This window comes from Pempheris klunzingeri, chromosome 9 (assembly GCF_042242105.1).
Source record: "Pempheris klunzingeri isolate RE-2024b chromosome 9, fPemKlu1.hap1, whole genome shotgun sequence".
NCBI classification, from domain to species: Eukaryota; Metazoa; Chordata; class Actinopteri; order Acropomatiformes; family Pempheridae; genus Pempheris; species Pempheris klunzingeri.
Genome location: NC_092020.1, coordinates 4,524,198 through 4,536,598, shown reverse-complemented (window position 1 = coordinate 4,536,598; position 12,401 = coordinate 4,524,198). Strand labels below are relative to the sequence as shown.

The 12,401-nt window shown below is 46.3% G+C and overlaps 1 protein-coding gene across 1 annotated transcript in view; it reads right to left on the bottom strand.

Moving 5' to 3' along the window:
* The window catches only part of tenm2a (teneurin transmembrane protein 2a), a 148,514-nt gene that overhangs the window by 1,545 nt on the left and 134,568 nt on the right, over positions 1-12,401 (bottom strand). Inside the window, exons 20-35 of the mRNA XM_070836308.1 lie at positions 11,466-11,609; positions 10,480-10,729; positions 10,078-10,098; positions 9,723-9,952; positions 8,069-8,223; positions 7,676-7,777; positions 7,209-7,382; positions 6,216-6,853; positions 5,709-5,884; positions 3,261-3,496; positions 2,822-3,118; positions 2,011-2,568; positions 1,581-1,850; positions 1,059-1,469; positions 786-896; positions 260-527 (exon numbers count right to left, since the gene is read on the bottom strand). Of these exons, the coding sequence (XP_070692409.1) occupies positions 260-527; positions 786-896; positions 1,059-1,469; positions 1,581-1,850; positions 2,011-2,568; positions 2,822-3,118; positions 3,261-3,496; positions 5,709-5,884; positions 6,216-6,853; positions 7,209-7,382; positions 7,676-7,777; positions 8,069-8,223; positions 9,723-9,952; positions 10,078-10,098; positions 10,480-10,729; positions 11,466-11,609 (4,041 nt within the window). The remainder of the gene's footprint in view (positions 1-259; positions 528-785; positions 897-1,058; positions 1,470-1,580; positions 1,851-2,010; positions 2,569-2,821; positions 3,119-3,260; positions 3,497-5,708; positions 5,885-6,215; positions 6,854-7,208; positions 7,383-7,675; positions 7,778-8,068; positions 8,224-9,722; positions 9,953-10,077; positions 10,099-10,479; positions 10,730-11,465; positions 11,610-12,401) is intronic.

Below are 12,401 nucleotides of genomic sequence, written 5' to 3'. Positions count from 1 at the left end.
CAGTGTGTGTTTTACCTGAGTATCCTGCTGACTCGACGTAACATTCTTGAAAAAACTATCTATGCTATGAAAGGTTGGTTTTGCGTAAAACCATAATTGTGTCTGCTGCAGTGGAATTTCAAAATGCCAAAACAGAGATTTTGACAGTTTTGAATAAAAATCCAGCCACTTCAGACAAACTAAAATTGGCTAACTTATCTAGAAACATTGATCAAAGAATTCAACACATGCATCATATCAGTAGATATTAATCCTCTACCTGTGACATAATTTTTGACGTCCAGCATGTCACTGAGGGGGTTGTTGTTCTTGAACATGTACAAATTAAATGGAGAGGGATCCTTCCCTATCTTGGGCCAGATGCTGTAGTCAGGCGAGGTCCAGCGCCCGGCCAAGACGTCGTAGTCCCGCTGGGTGAAGTGGACCAGCTTGGTCAGGGGGTCGTAGAGACCACCGTGGAAACCGACCACCAGCTGGAACTCGGGGTTAGAGTCCAGGTACACTTCTCCGTAGGCTGTGTACTGCACCTGAGAGACACGAGCAGAGTCAGTTCGCTTTTGGTGATTCTCGGCTCTGCCTCTGATGGAAAGGCCAGCACACTGGGTCAGGTACAGAGGAGATACCCTGGAGCTGAGAGGAATTTAGTATCTTGTTCAAAGATGCTTTAGGCACACCAGATGTCATTTTCCATATGTAGATGTTTTTTTGTTTTCAACCACACAATTTCACCATATTTTTGTAGCGGTAATCGATTGCAAATAAAAAGAGATTCAAAGCTGTATTACCTGTTTGATCATCTGTCCATTGCTGCTGAAGACAGCCAGCGGTGTGCCAGTGTTGTCTGAGGCTATGTAGTATTCCTCTCCACTGCTCACCTCCATGGCGAACAAATGCCCCTGATCACGAGACAGAAATCCAGAACATTTGAGGTTTGTTTGTTTGACAAAAATATTTATCAGCCTTCAGGATAGATAATTCAATATACGGTGATATGCAAGTACGGAAATGAAATGTACGGAAAATATATCGGTACGTGTGGCACGTCCCTGCACTCCTACCTGCAGGTCGTAGTAGAGTGACGAGATGTCCGAGCTGGAGTGGTTGAAGATGTGTGTGACCCTGGTCGGGTGGTTGAGGTCAGCATAGAAGAACTGAAGGTGCTGTCCCAGGCTGTTCCTTGTGGACACCCTGCGGCCCAGCCCGTCATAGTGATACACAACACTCCAGCCGCCGGGGCCTCGGTTGTAGGCCCTCAGCAGCTGACCTTTGGAGTTATAATCAAAAACATCTGAACCGCGCTGGCTGAGATAGCCGTCTTCATCCAAGCGGTACTGGACATCTCCCAGGCGCGTGATGCGGTCTCTGAGGTCATAGCGGAGTGGCAAGATGCGGGCACTGTTCCCCGGATTCAGCAGATGGAGGTTACCGTTCAGGTCGTAGCTGTAGCGCCAGGTAGACCAATCATTCACCTGGATGAAATAAAGAAGTTTGTTAATGCCATTCTATCAGTTTTTGGGTATTGGAATCAGAAACCATGACGACACCTAAAAATCTGTATTGTCCGAACATAGAATAGTCACCTTGACTCCACTGAGCTGTCCATCTCCATCATAATCATAGCGATACTGAGTTGTATTGGCATAGGGCCCAATTTTGAGCTCTCTCTTCACCACCCGCCCCATGCTGTCATACTGCACAGTCATCCAGTACATAAGGGACCGGAAGATCTCGTACTGGACCTCCTTGATGCGACCGTGGGTGTCGAAATGCTTGCTCAGCGTCATGACGGCTGTGGTGATGATCTGATTAATGTCATAATAAATGACCCCAAACTTTCCAAAGTGCTCCACCTGTAGGGGGGGTAGAAAGGTTTAAAAAAAGGTCAGTCCTCTGGCAGCCACCAACGGTACATTCAAAGACTGACAACGTGTTTTGTGAGTTAAATTCTTTCGTACATCATTGGTCAAAGTAGACTAAAGGACAACGAAGAACAGAATAACATTTCCGCACCTTTCCAGAGATCTCGTCATATCGGTAAAGGTCAACAGGCAGTGGCGTCTCACTGATGACCGGCTTCATACTGGCGATACGGAAACTGTTGTCATGGTAGGTGTAGTCAAACCTCGCGTTGACCATTCCCTCCTCACTGAAGCGGTAGATCTGCTTGTCGATAAGCGGCCCCATTTTGCGATAGCGGATGGTGCAAGAGAAGCCCCCGCTCTGCAGGTTGACCATTTTCAGCACCCCTGCTGTCTCGTCGTAGCCGAAAGTGACGGCAGTGCTGTCGTACACGATCTCCGAAAGCTTTGCCAGCTTGCCGTACTTGTAGAGGACACGACGGCCGGTGCCCAGGTAATGCGTGGCCTGAGGTCTGCCGTCCTCACTGAAGTCGTGGATGATGGAGGCGTTGCTCTCTGGAGGGTTGTAGGTGTTGCGGATGTAGCCGACTGACACGTGTGTGAACATGGTGTGGCGAGCCACGCTGGGCATGGTGACGGCAGTGACCCGACCCGAGGTGTCAAACTCAAAGACGTACTGTCTCTGGCTCTGCAGAAGCAGCACCATGGACTGGAAGCAGAGAGGGAGGCAAAATACGGATTAATATAATAGCATTATCAATGGCTGACTTGCCTCCTGTGAAATAGCACCAGGAGTAATTTGCTCTCAGCTGACAAATTTGAATCTTCATAACCATGAAAATGATGGATTATTTCACTCAATTCTGCAATCCAAATTGCTTTTTCGTTCTTGCCATTGCCTTGCCTTAGCGGCACTTGATATTCAGTACCTAAATGTAAATGTTAGAAATACATGCACTCACTTTGTCAAGGTAGCTGTAGCTCCACACCTTCCCGTCCACAAAAGAACGAGACATGATGCGTCCCTGGGGGTCGAATTCGGTCCTCTCACTCATGCTGCCCCTCTGCAGCCCGACAAGCTGCCCAGTGGTTGAATACGACACATTGACCACTGCCAGGCTGCTGCTGGGTAACCACATGGCTGGCCGGCCCTGAGCATCGTACATGATGCGCAGTGTGAACTTTCGGTGATCATCGTAAATCTTCTCTGTGCGTGTGTTTCGGTCAAAGTCGATGGAGAGGAGATTGCGGCCATGAGCCTAAAGACGAGGGGAAACGTTAGACGTTAATTGAGGCAATGTGTTTATATTCTTTTTTTTATATTCTATTCTTTTATATTCTTATGTCGCGGTGTAAGGTGGTAAATAATAGATGACTGAAGCATGGACAAGGTTGACTCACCCGTAGCTTCCTCCCAAACACGGTGACCTTGCCCTTGGTCTGCTCCTTCCGCAGACGCCATTCGATGGAGTTGAGGCCGTTGTCAGTGGGCAGGGTGATGTTCCTGCGGCCAATCGTAGGGCTGACGGAGCCCGCCAGGATGTGGGGCTCGGTGTGAAAGCTGATGCCCATGCCATTGGCGTACATCACTCTCAGGGTGCCGTTGTTGCACAGCTGGTAGCTATTCCTCACCTGGTCTGTAGGGGGAGACAAACAGATATGAGATAGGCAAAGAAAGCAGCCACTGGGGGGGGGGCAGATGACTTCTCTGCAGTCAAATCTCACTTTATAAAGGGAAAGCAAAGTCAGACCCTAACACCAGCAAATCCATGACCTAGAAAAAATATCTGATTGGGGTCAGACATGGTCGATTAAAAAGTGCTGCCTGTGTGTTCCCTCAATTTAGGGAAGGAAATCCTGTGCAGTTATAAGTGATTCTTTAGCGACAGAAACGATAATAGAACCTGGGTGGGGGCATGGGTTTGTTAAGGAAGATATAGACACTGAATAAGGGGACACGGGAGTGGGAGAAGGAGGATATGTCATGTATATTTGCTGCTGATGTAAATTTGGCCCTGCTTTTTAAGTTGCATTTTGCCCCTGTTTTGAGAAAATGAAATTTGAAAAGAAATGGCTGATCAAAACTTCTTGATCCTGAGGAAATGTCCAGTGCCGTTCTTTCAGCCTGGGATACACAGGACCATCTTTTCTCAAACATAAAATATTGCCAACCCACGAATGTAAGTGAGCTGCTAAAGCTTTTCTAGACTGACATCACTTTTGATCGTGATCTTCCTAAAAAATTAAGTTTACCAGAAAAGGGAAAGTCACATCATAAACCTAAAAGCTCATGTCAGTAGGAATCAGATCATGTCCATACAATATTTAGGGACCTGATTACTATTCTAAACTGCAAAATATTCTGAATGAAGATAGTCAGGCTAAACCGATGTCTCTCTACAGCCTCGCTATCTCTACAGTTTAATGACTCACTCTCAAACACAAGAATGGAAACAGATAAGCCCATGTCTAATGCTGAGCCTAATTTTTGTCCTCTGATGTCTGAAAACAGGCGTCCTGATCACAACGATGTGATTGAAAGTCTGATAAAATTGTTTTTCGGCTCAGAAATATGTGGCAGTTTGCAGAGGGAGGTGTTTTTTTTTATTTCATTTACAAAAGGTGAGGGGATCAGATGGTGTCTGCCTTTGAAGACCGCCATAAATGACAGTAATCCATAAGGCCAATTTGTAATAAAGCTCCAGGCACATTTTAACAATGGCTCAAACAGACAAGTGAAGCTTTTTTCCATTGACTTGGCAGCAACAGCCTTTAGATAAATCTTCTCTACTCTCTCTGTCTGAACAACCTCATAATAAAACAGAAGCGAGGGAGAGGGAAAGAGAGAGAGAGAGAGAAATGAGAGCTTGAGGGCCAAGGAGAATTCACTGTGCAGGAGTTAATGAAGAGAGCCAGAAAGAGCGGAAAGAGAGGGAGATGGTTAAGTGAGTATGTCAGCAGAGAGCCGTGCTGAAACCCACACAGTGCGGTGGAAACCTTAAATGACTTACAGCTCTGCGAAACAACTCTCTCCTTTTCCTCCCGCAACGCAGGTGGATCGCTGAATACATCTACAACTTATTCTCTCTGAGGCCGTCTCCGACTTATATAGTCTGCAGCACGCATTCATACTTCTGTCACGCCACTCGCACTGGTCAAGGGAAGGGAGACAATTATGCTCCTTCTTCTTCCTCCTCTCTAAACAGACCAAATAAGCTCAGGGATCATGGGAACTGGTTGAGAGCTGTATTTGTATGGCGATGCGCGTGTGTGTGAGTGAGTGTGTGTGCGTGTAAGGAGAAAGCTTGAGGGATGAGAAGGATTCACTCTACATGAGTTAATGAATTTTGCTGTGTTGATATTCAAAAGCAGGATGATCCCAGCTGGGATTAACAACTATATATTGGTAATTTTACTCTGTGAGAGGGAGTGAGAGAGGGCTGGATGTGGTTAGGGAAGGAAAATAATCTCCTAGAGCATGCACATAACTGAGTGAAAATTACAAGACTTTCAATTAGAGTCGGCAGGCTGGCACATATTCGCCACCACAGAGAGCTTCTCTGATTTTGAATACTAGATCAAGTAGTTCTAGAGTCTGAGCGTGACTCATTGAAGCTTCGCTAAAACAAACAGACAGTTTTCAGACGACAGGAAATTCATCTGCTCAATGTAAATAATGAGAAATACAGTTTATATTGAATTTTGATTCATATTGCCCTCTGTCGATGATTTGGGCCCCTGGACATGACCACCTTCGTGGCACACTTTCTGCAATTTCACAAGCCTTTAAAAATTCATGACCAGCTCATTTCACACTGCATGTCCTGTATGTGCTGAGCTTGTCTGTACCTTGCACCACTGTGTACGAGGCTTCCACAGAGGACAGGTTGGTGATGACAGTGACATCGTCGTCTCTGCTGGAGCTCTCAATGTCGATGTTGATGGAGCGTTCAATCTCGCGGTGGAGGCTTGTCACCATGCCCGTGGGGTATGTCACGTTGGTCAGGCGACCCTCGCTGTCGTACCTGGGAGACGGGAGATTGCAGTGAGGCAATGATTGGCAAGGGAAGGACATGGTCATACTTGTACTGCATACATGATGACACTCAAAAACACACACAAAAAAACAGAGGGAAACGTAGCAGGTCATCTTGGAGGGGTTGGCTGTAGTTATAAAAGCTAGCACCAGGGGGCAGCAGTGCACTGTCTGAGGGGTCAGGTGAATAATTGAGAGTGCAGTGGAACATGATGAATATAAAACCTGGAAATCTCATTCGTTCTGTATTGCGGATGAAGGAAAGTGGTGGAAATGTACAAACACACATTCAGACACTTTACCGCTATGCAAACACTCACTGGTAGAACGTGGTCCATCCAGTCTCATCAGCTTTGGTAGCCAGGAGGCCTGTGTTGCCACTGTAGCCCATCAGAGCCACCTCCTGGCCCAGAGCTGACACACTACGAAGCCCCCCAGTGGGATCCAGTCCCAAGGTCACCACTTGATTCTCGGGCAGCAGCACCAGTCTGAGCAGGCCGGCTCCTCCTCCTTGACCCAGGCCGTCCCTCCTCACCTTCACTGTATTATTGCAGTTATCCACCAGCGTGGTCAGCTCTCCATCAGGACCATAGGTGAAGTTGTAAAGTGGCTCCCCGGTCACCAGGCTAATTGTCTGGATGTGAAGCCCCTCCCCGTTGAAGACGTACAGCTCCTGTTCCCTTGGCGACGCAACCTCATACTGCGCAGCTCCTCCGTACCCCACGCTGGAGACGGCGGGGCCGGGCCGGTTGGCTCGCACGGCTCTGATGCGTATGTTGTTGAGGTCTGCAATGAAGAGCGTCCCGTCGGGTGACACGGCCAAAGAAGTGGGGGAATTCAAGCCGGCGTCGGGGGCATAGCCGTCATCCCCGTAGAAGCAGTTGCAGTTGACGTCATTCTTGCAGTCGCAGTCAGAGGCTGCACCAGCCAGGAGAGAGATTTCTCCATTAGTGCTCACCTAAGAAAAATGGACAGACAGAAAATGGAAGAGGAAAGCCAGTTAATGATGAGATTGGAAATAAAAAAAAAAGTCACCACTCTCTGAGAGAAAAAAAAAAAAAATTACCAAAAGTGAAATTCATTTCGAGTTATCAAAACAGAGGAATGGAAAAAACATAAAAGTGTCTGAACTGAATGTAGTGTCTGGAGATCTGAAACACTCTCAGAATATCTTAAAAAAAAAACCACCCAGACGGGCTGACCAGCTGTGCTGTCAATCCTGCTGGCCAACAAAATAACTTTAGACTAACTATTGCATTCTAAAAAAAGCCTGACAGCCAAACAACCACGTACAGTGCTGCTCCATATCGTACCTGTCTAACTCTGTTGATCTTTTTCTCATCTGTCTCAGCGATGTAGAGGATGCCGGTGTGGGACAGGGCGATGGCTGTGGCGCTCTCCAGGGCTGCGTGTATGGCCAGCTTGCTGAGGCTGTAGTCAATACCCGGCACTTGACAATGCATGGGCCGACCTGCTATGATGCTCACCTGTAGGCACCAACAGAGAATGATCGAACAATAGAGATGTTTGCTACTGAAAAAGTGCAGATGTAACTTTCAACAATGAAGCAAGACTCCAGAAAGTAAAATGTTCCAGGAGCTAATTAATCATTAACATGGCCACCACTGAAAAACTTAAAAAAACTATGTTAGAAGTTGAACTTTTTACTTGTAAATTGGCTTGAGAGTGCCTAATTGGGACTAAATCCTGTCAAACCCCTATAGTGAGTGTCTACCCAAAGGGTAGTGGTGCAGTGGTGACCCAGCCTTGTGGTACAGACCTGGTGGTTCTCAGTGATTCGCAGGATGACATTGTTTTCCAGGACATAGAGAGAGTTGTCCATGGGGTTCACCGCTAAGTCTGTGGGCCACTCGAGACGCACCTGATGGGCAGAAACAAAAGTCATACGTGAGACAGTATTTATGCTGAGGGAGGTGTTTTGAAACGACGCCAAGGTTCATACTAGTCACTGCTTCATTTTTTTAAGTGACTGCAGTCCTCGCTCTCTTTTCATCCATTCATTTATCCACGGACTCTTTAATCTCCCCCTAAATCAGTCTCTCCCTGACCTCCTGGCTGGCGCATGTCCACACAATCGTCATAGCTCAGCACTCGCGGGACTGTCAGATCGTCATCTATCACGCCGTCACCTCTTGTCTCCTCACCAACTTACCTGGCTGACGTCCATGCTGGTGTCACAGCTCAGTGGCCGTACGGCAGTCAGATCGTTGGCCCCCAGCAGAGTGGAGATGATGCCGTTCTGGTCCACCTTACGAATCATGGTGGCATCCACAAAGTACATCAGCCCATTTTTATCCACTGCGATGCCTGTCAAAGAAGAGATGAACGCCATGAGCGACGACTCATAACTCAAACACTGCAGGCGACCGATAGACATTTTAAGTCAATTAAACTTCACTCTTTTCACCGGCTGAAAATGGATAGCAGCCCTGACAGCTGAATTGCTCAATGCTTCATCGAATGAGAGGGAACAAAGTGATGGAACGGGCACTGAACTGTTGGAGAAGTGTTAGTTTTGGGATGAGTCATCGGGATGCGGAGCTGAGCTCCTGCTCCTCCCAGAGGGCAATTGTAGACTGCAAGCAGATTTCTGATCTGTTCCACTCTACTTCCTTCCTTAGTTTCTCCTCAATGCTTTTTTTTATGTCATTCCCACTATTGTACTTTTCATTTGTTTCTGCCTTTCTCTTTCTTAGCGTTTACCAGTGGTGCTGTGTCAGCCTTGTCGGTGTAACAGGCAGCAGGCATTCAGACAGGTGTGTTTGTTCGAGGCAACTGTGCCCCAAAATAACTTCTAGACACACAGAGATACACAACAACAGATGGAGGATACAGCGAAGGGCACAGAAAAAATGAGAGAGAGAGAGAGAGAGAGAGAGAGAGAGAGAGAGAGAGAAAGAAGAAACAGGCAGAGAGAGGGTGAGCTGATGTGCACTGGCTGACTTTGCCTGTGACAGGTAAGAGGGAATCAGTGGCTCATTGTCTTCTCCTTTCTCTTCCATCTTCCCTCACTCTCTCTCTCTCACACACACACACACACACACAGTATGTATACCAACATCTGCAGCTCCACATGTGCACACACTCATGTCTCTGATAGGAAATGTGAAAGTGTGACATCCTTGACAGTTTGGTGTCACAATGTTCTAAGATCCAATGATCCACAAAAATAATTCCCATTAATAAGTTTAACATTAACCTGGTTTATAACCTCCTTCTGTGTCTGTCCCGCTTTAGTTGAGTCACAAGATGGGCGTATTGTGAAAGAAAATTATTACAAGGGAAATTATTATATTTCAAGGCAAATTTAAGACGCCTTCAATTTACGTCTTGTGCACTGAACTACAGGATTATGATCTTAGTGTAGGTCTGCCTGAGAAAAAGGAGACTTTAAATAGTCATTTTCATCCATCATTTGAACATGATAAACCTAAAGAATTAACATAAAGGCACCAAATGACGATACTGTTACCATGCCTCTGTATATTGACTGAATATATAGGTCAGTGGCCCTAATGGCCTTATTGCACATCCCTCGGGATGCAAACAGGCTGATGGTCAGTTTCATTGTAAATCAATCTATTAATTCTCTTTTTTTAATTCAGTGGATTCAATGTTTGGTCAATAAAATGTCAGAAAATAGTGAAAAATACCTGTCACAAAAACAAAAGATGTTCAGTTTATAATGATATGAAACAGGCTCTCACATTTCCACACTTCAGAGGAAAGAATCAGAGAATTACTAAACGGCTATTTAATTCAAATAGCTGGTGATTAATTTTGTGGTCTTTTTGTCAGCGGCTCACCTTTGGGGCTCATGAGTGTAGCTTCAGTGGCTTTGCCGCCGTCACCGCAGCGTTCGTCAAAAGGCAGGCATTGCTCCCCGGTCCCAGCCACCACCTCTGCGTTGTCCGACAGCAGGCGGCCTCCCGTTAGCGAGCGGACACGGTAAATTCTGCGGGAGTTGGTGTCTGAGATGAACAAAGCCCCAGACACTGGATCCACTGCCAGGAAGTACTTATGGGTTGGGTTGTTACTGAGGGGACAGAAACAAAGACAGGATTATTACATCAGTGATTATGTCACTTGATTTTATATTGTCACTGAAGATGTTGCAGGAATTTGTACAAATTTTTTTTTTTACCATCGTTAGGATCTTACCTGTGTCTGAAATCTTTGTTCCTTTAGGGGAGAAAACAAGATAAAAGCATAACAAAACAAATGTTAATTCACACAGTCTGTGGAGAGCAACCTACAGAGAGCAACACAAAGCTGGCTGTGGTGTGAACAGCAGATTCTAACCACAGGTAAAAACACCCAAGAGAAACGGCATCTAGCGCAGTGTAATATTCTAGTTCAGTCTTGCCATCCCCAGTGTCTCACCTTTTATTTCTTATATTCCAAAAGAGGATGCAGTTCTACATGTACTAGAAAACATCTAGTCTGTCCCACCTCTCCTTCTCCCTCCATCTATCTTACTGCGACATCAGAAAACCTCTAAATCCCAATCTGCTTTCTAATTGATTATTCTTTCACTATCTCCTCTTAATTTGGGGGCTTTACCTTAACTCCAGGATGCCAGTTGTGTTCATAGACGGGTAGATCCTGCGCACAAAGTTGAGGTCCCCGACATAGAGGCTGCCATCGATGCCCATTGCCAAAGCGACCGGAGCCAGCAGCTTGTTGCCGTCTGCCAGGCCGTTACAGCTGGGGCAGGAGATACTGCGCCTTCTGCCGTTTCCCATGACGCTGGTGATTACTGGAGGCTGCTCTGTCACAAAGATGTTCTCGCCACTTCCCTTGTGAAGGATGCCTTTACAGGAGAGAAACACGAGCGCATCATTATTTCCGTTACAGGACCTTTGGTAACATTCTGAGATGGAAAAGCAGCAGTGAGATTTTATTATTTTGGCACACCATTAGTCTTTTTGATGGCCTAAGACAAAACAGGGATCACTTGTGAAAATATTTCTATACACCACTGGCTCTCCTGTTGTGTCCATTCCATTAGGACATTGATTGTAACAGCAGGTGAACATCAGCACATCAGCCCATTTATATTTCCATGCTTTTTACTACCCAGAGTGAGGATAATGGTATAGTAGATGATGCAACAAGAACGACTACACCTCAGCCACCACCACAGAGATCCCAAATTAGTTTCTGGAAAACATACCTCAGCCAACCCACAACCCCCGACCCCCGCCTCTGTTCTACTAGCTGCTGCCGATTGGTCGGCGCACATGTTTACTCAGTCGGGCTGGCGTGAGCGAATGAGTGAGACAAAACTGAGTGAGACACCACGAGCTCTTCCTGTGAAAATCCTCACTCACAGGTAAAAAAGAGGTGCCTGGCAGCTCCACGTGAACCGCAGGAAGCACCGTGTGGCCTACACCCTCCCCAAGACAATAGCAAGTTTGGTGAGATATGTAGTGCTGTAAACTGATACGCATGGGAAACTGGCTAAATATAAATTGGAGGAAAAGTCGGGAAAACAGTGGGAAAGTCTGCGCTCATTTGTGAGGGAATTAAAGGGTGTGTCTACGTACCGCTGCGTGTGTTCAGTATATGATGCTTGTCGAGCGACCAGCCGCCCAAACTGGTGGGGTCCAGTTCGTAGCCTTGAAGAATGGCCGTCCTCTTCTCCCAGAGGATGAGACTGGCACAGGACTCATATTCATAGCCCACTGACACTGTATATAGGAGAGAGCGGAGGTGGGAGAAATAAGAGAAAAAAAGAGGTGGAACGTGATGAGAAAAAAAGAGAGAGAATACAAAAACAGGAAAGAAACAGAGAAGCTATGCAAAACTTCACCAGAGCATAACCCCCAAACCTCATTTAAGTTGTGAAACGTGTGATACACAGAGAAGCTAGTTAGCACCTGTGCTAAAATCTGCGCTCACACCTAACTAACACTCCTGCATACTGCTAAATCAATTAAAAAACATTTTTAATTGGACAGATTGCCCGGTGGACCTTCAAAACCGCCAGGCCACAACGGTTGCCGCGGTGAAAACTCTGCTGGAGGAAACATTATCCCCCGATCAGGCACATCTGCTGACAGAGTCTCAGTCGATTTGGCAGAAAAGAGTTGAGATGATACAACTGGGTGTGTTTACATGCAGGAAAATGTATATACTGTTATGTGCGAATGTAAATGTGTTCTGCTGTGCTCCAACTTGTTAAAAAGGGAAAGTGCGTTAACACATCAACTCCCATGTGAGTCACACTGAGAGTGTTGTTGCTGGCACCTTTTCAGCGTCACTGCAAACAACAATGCATACCTGCCTCTGCATGAACGCTCACCGGAACACACCCTCATTGTAAACCGTATACATGCTCTATAAGCTGTGAAGGATGTAAAATTAAAGTTATTCTAGGGAATACTTTGGTGAATGTAATTTCCTAAACAGTATCACCCTCATGATTTCATTCCACACAGTAACCCCACATGTCCACTGCATCTGTGTCCTGACAGCACTGT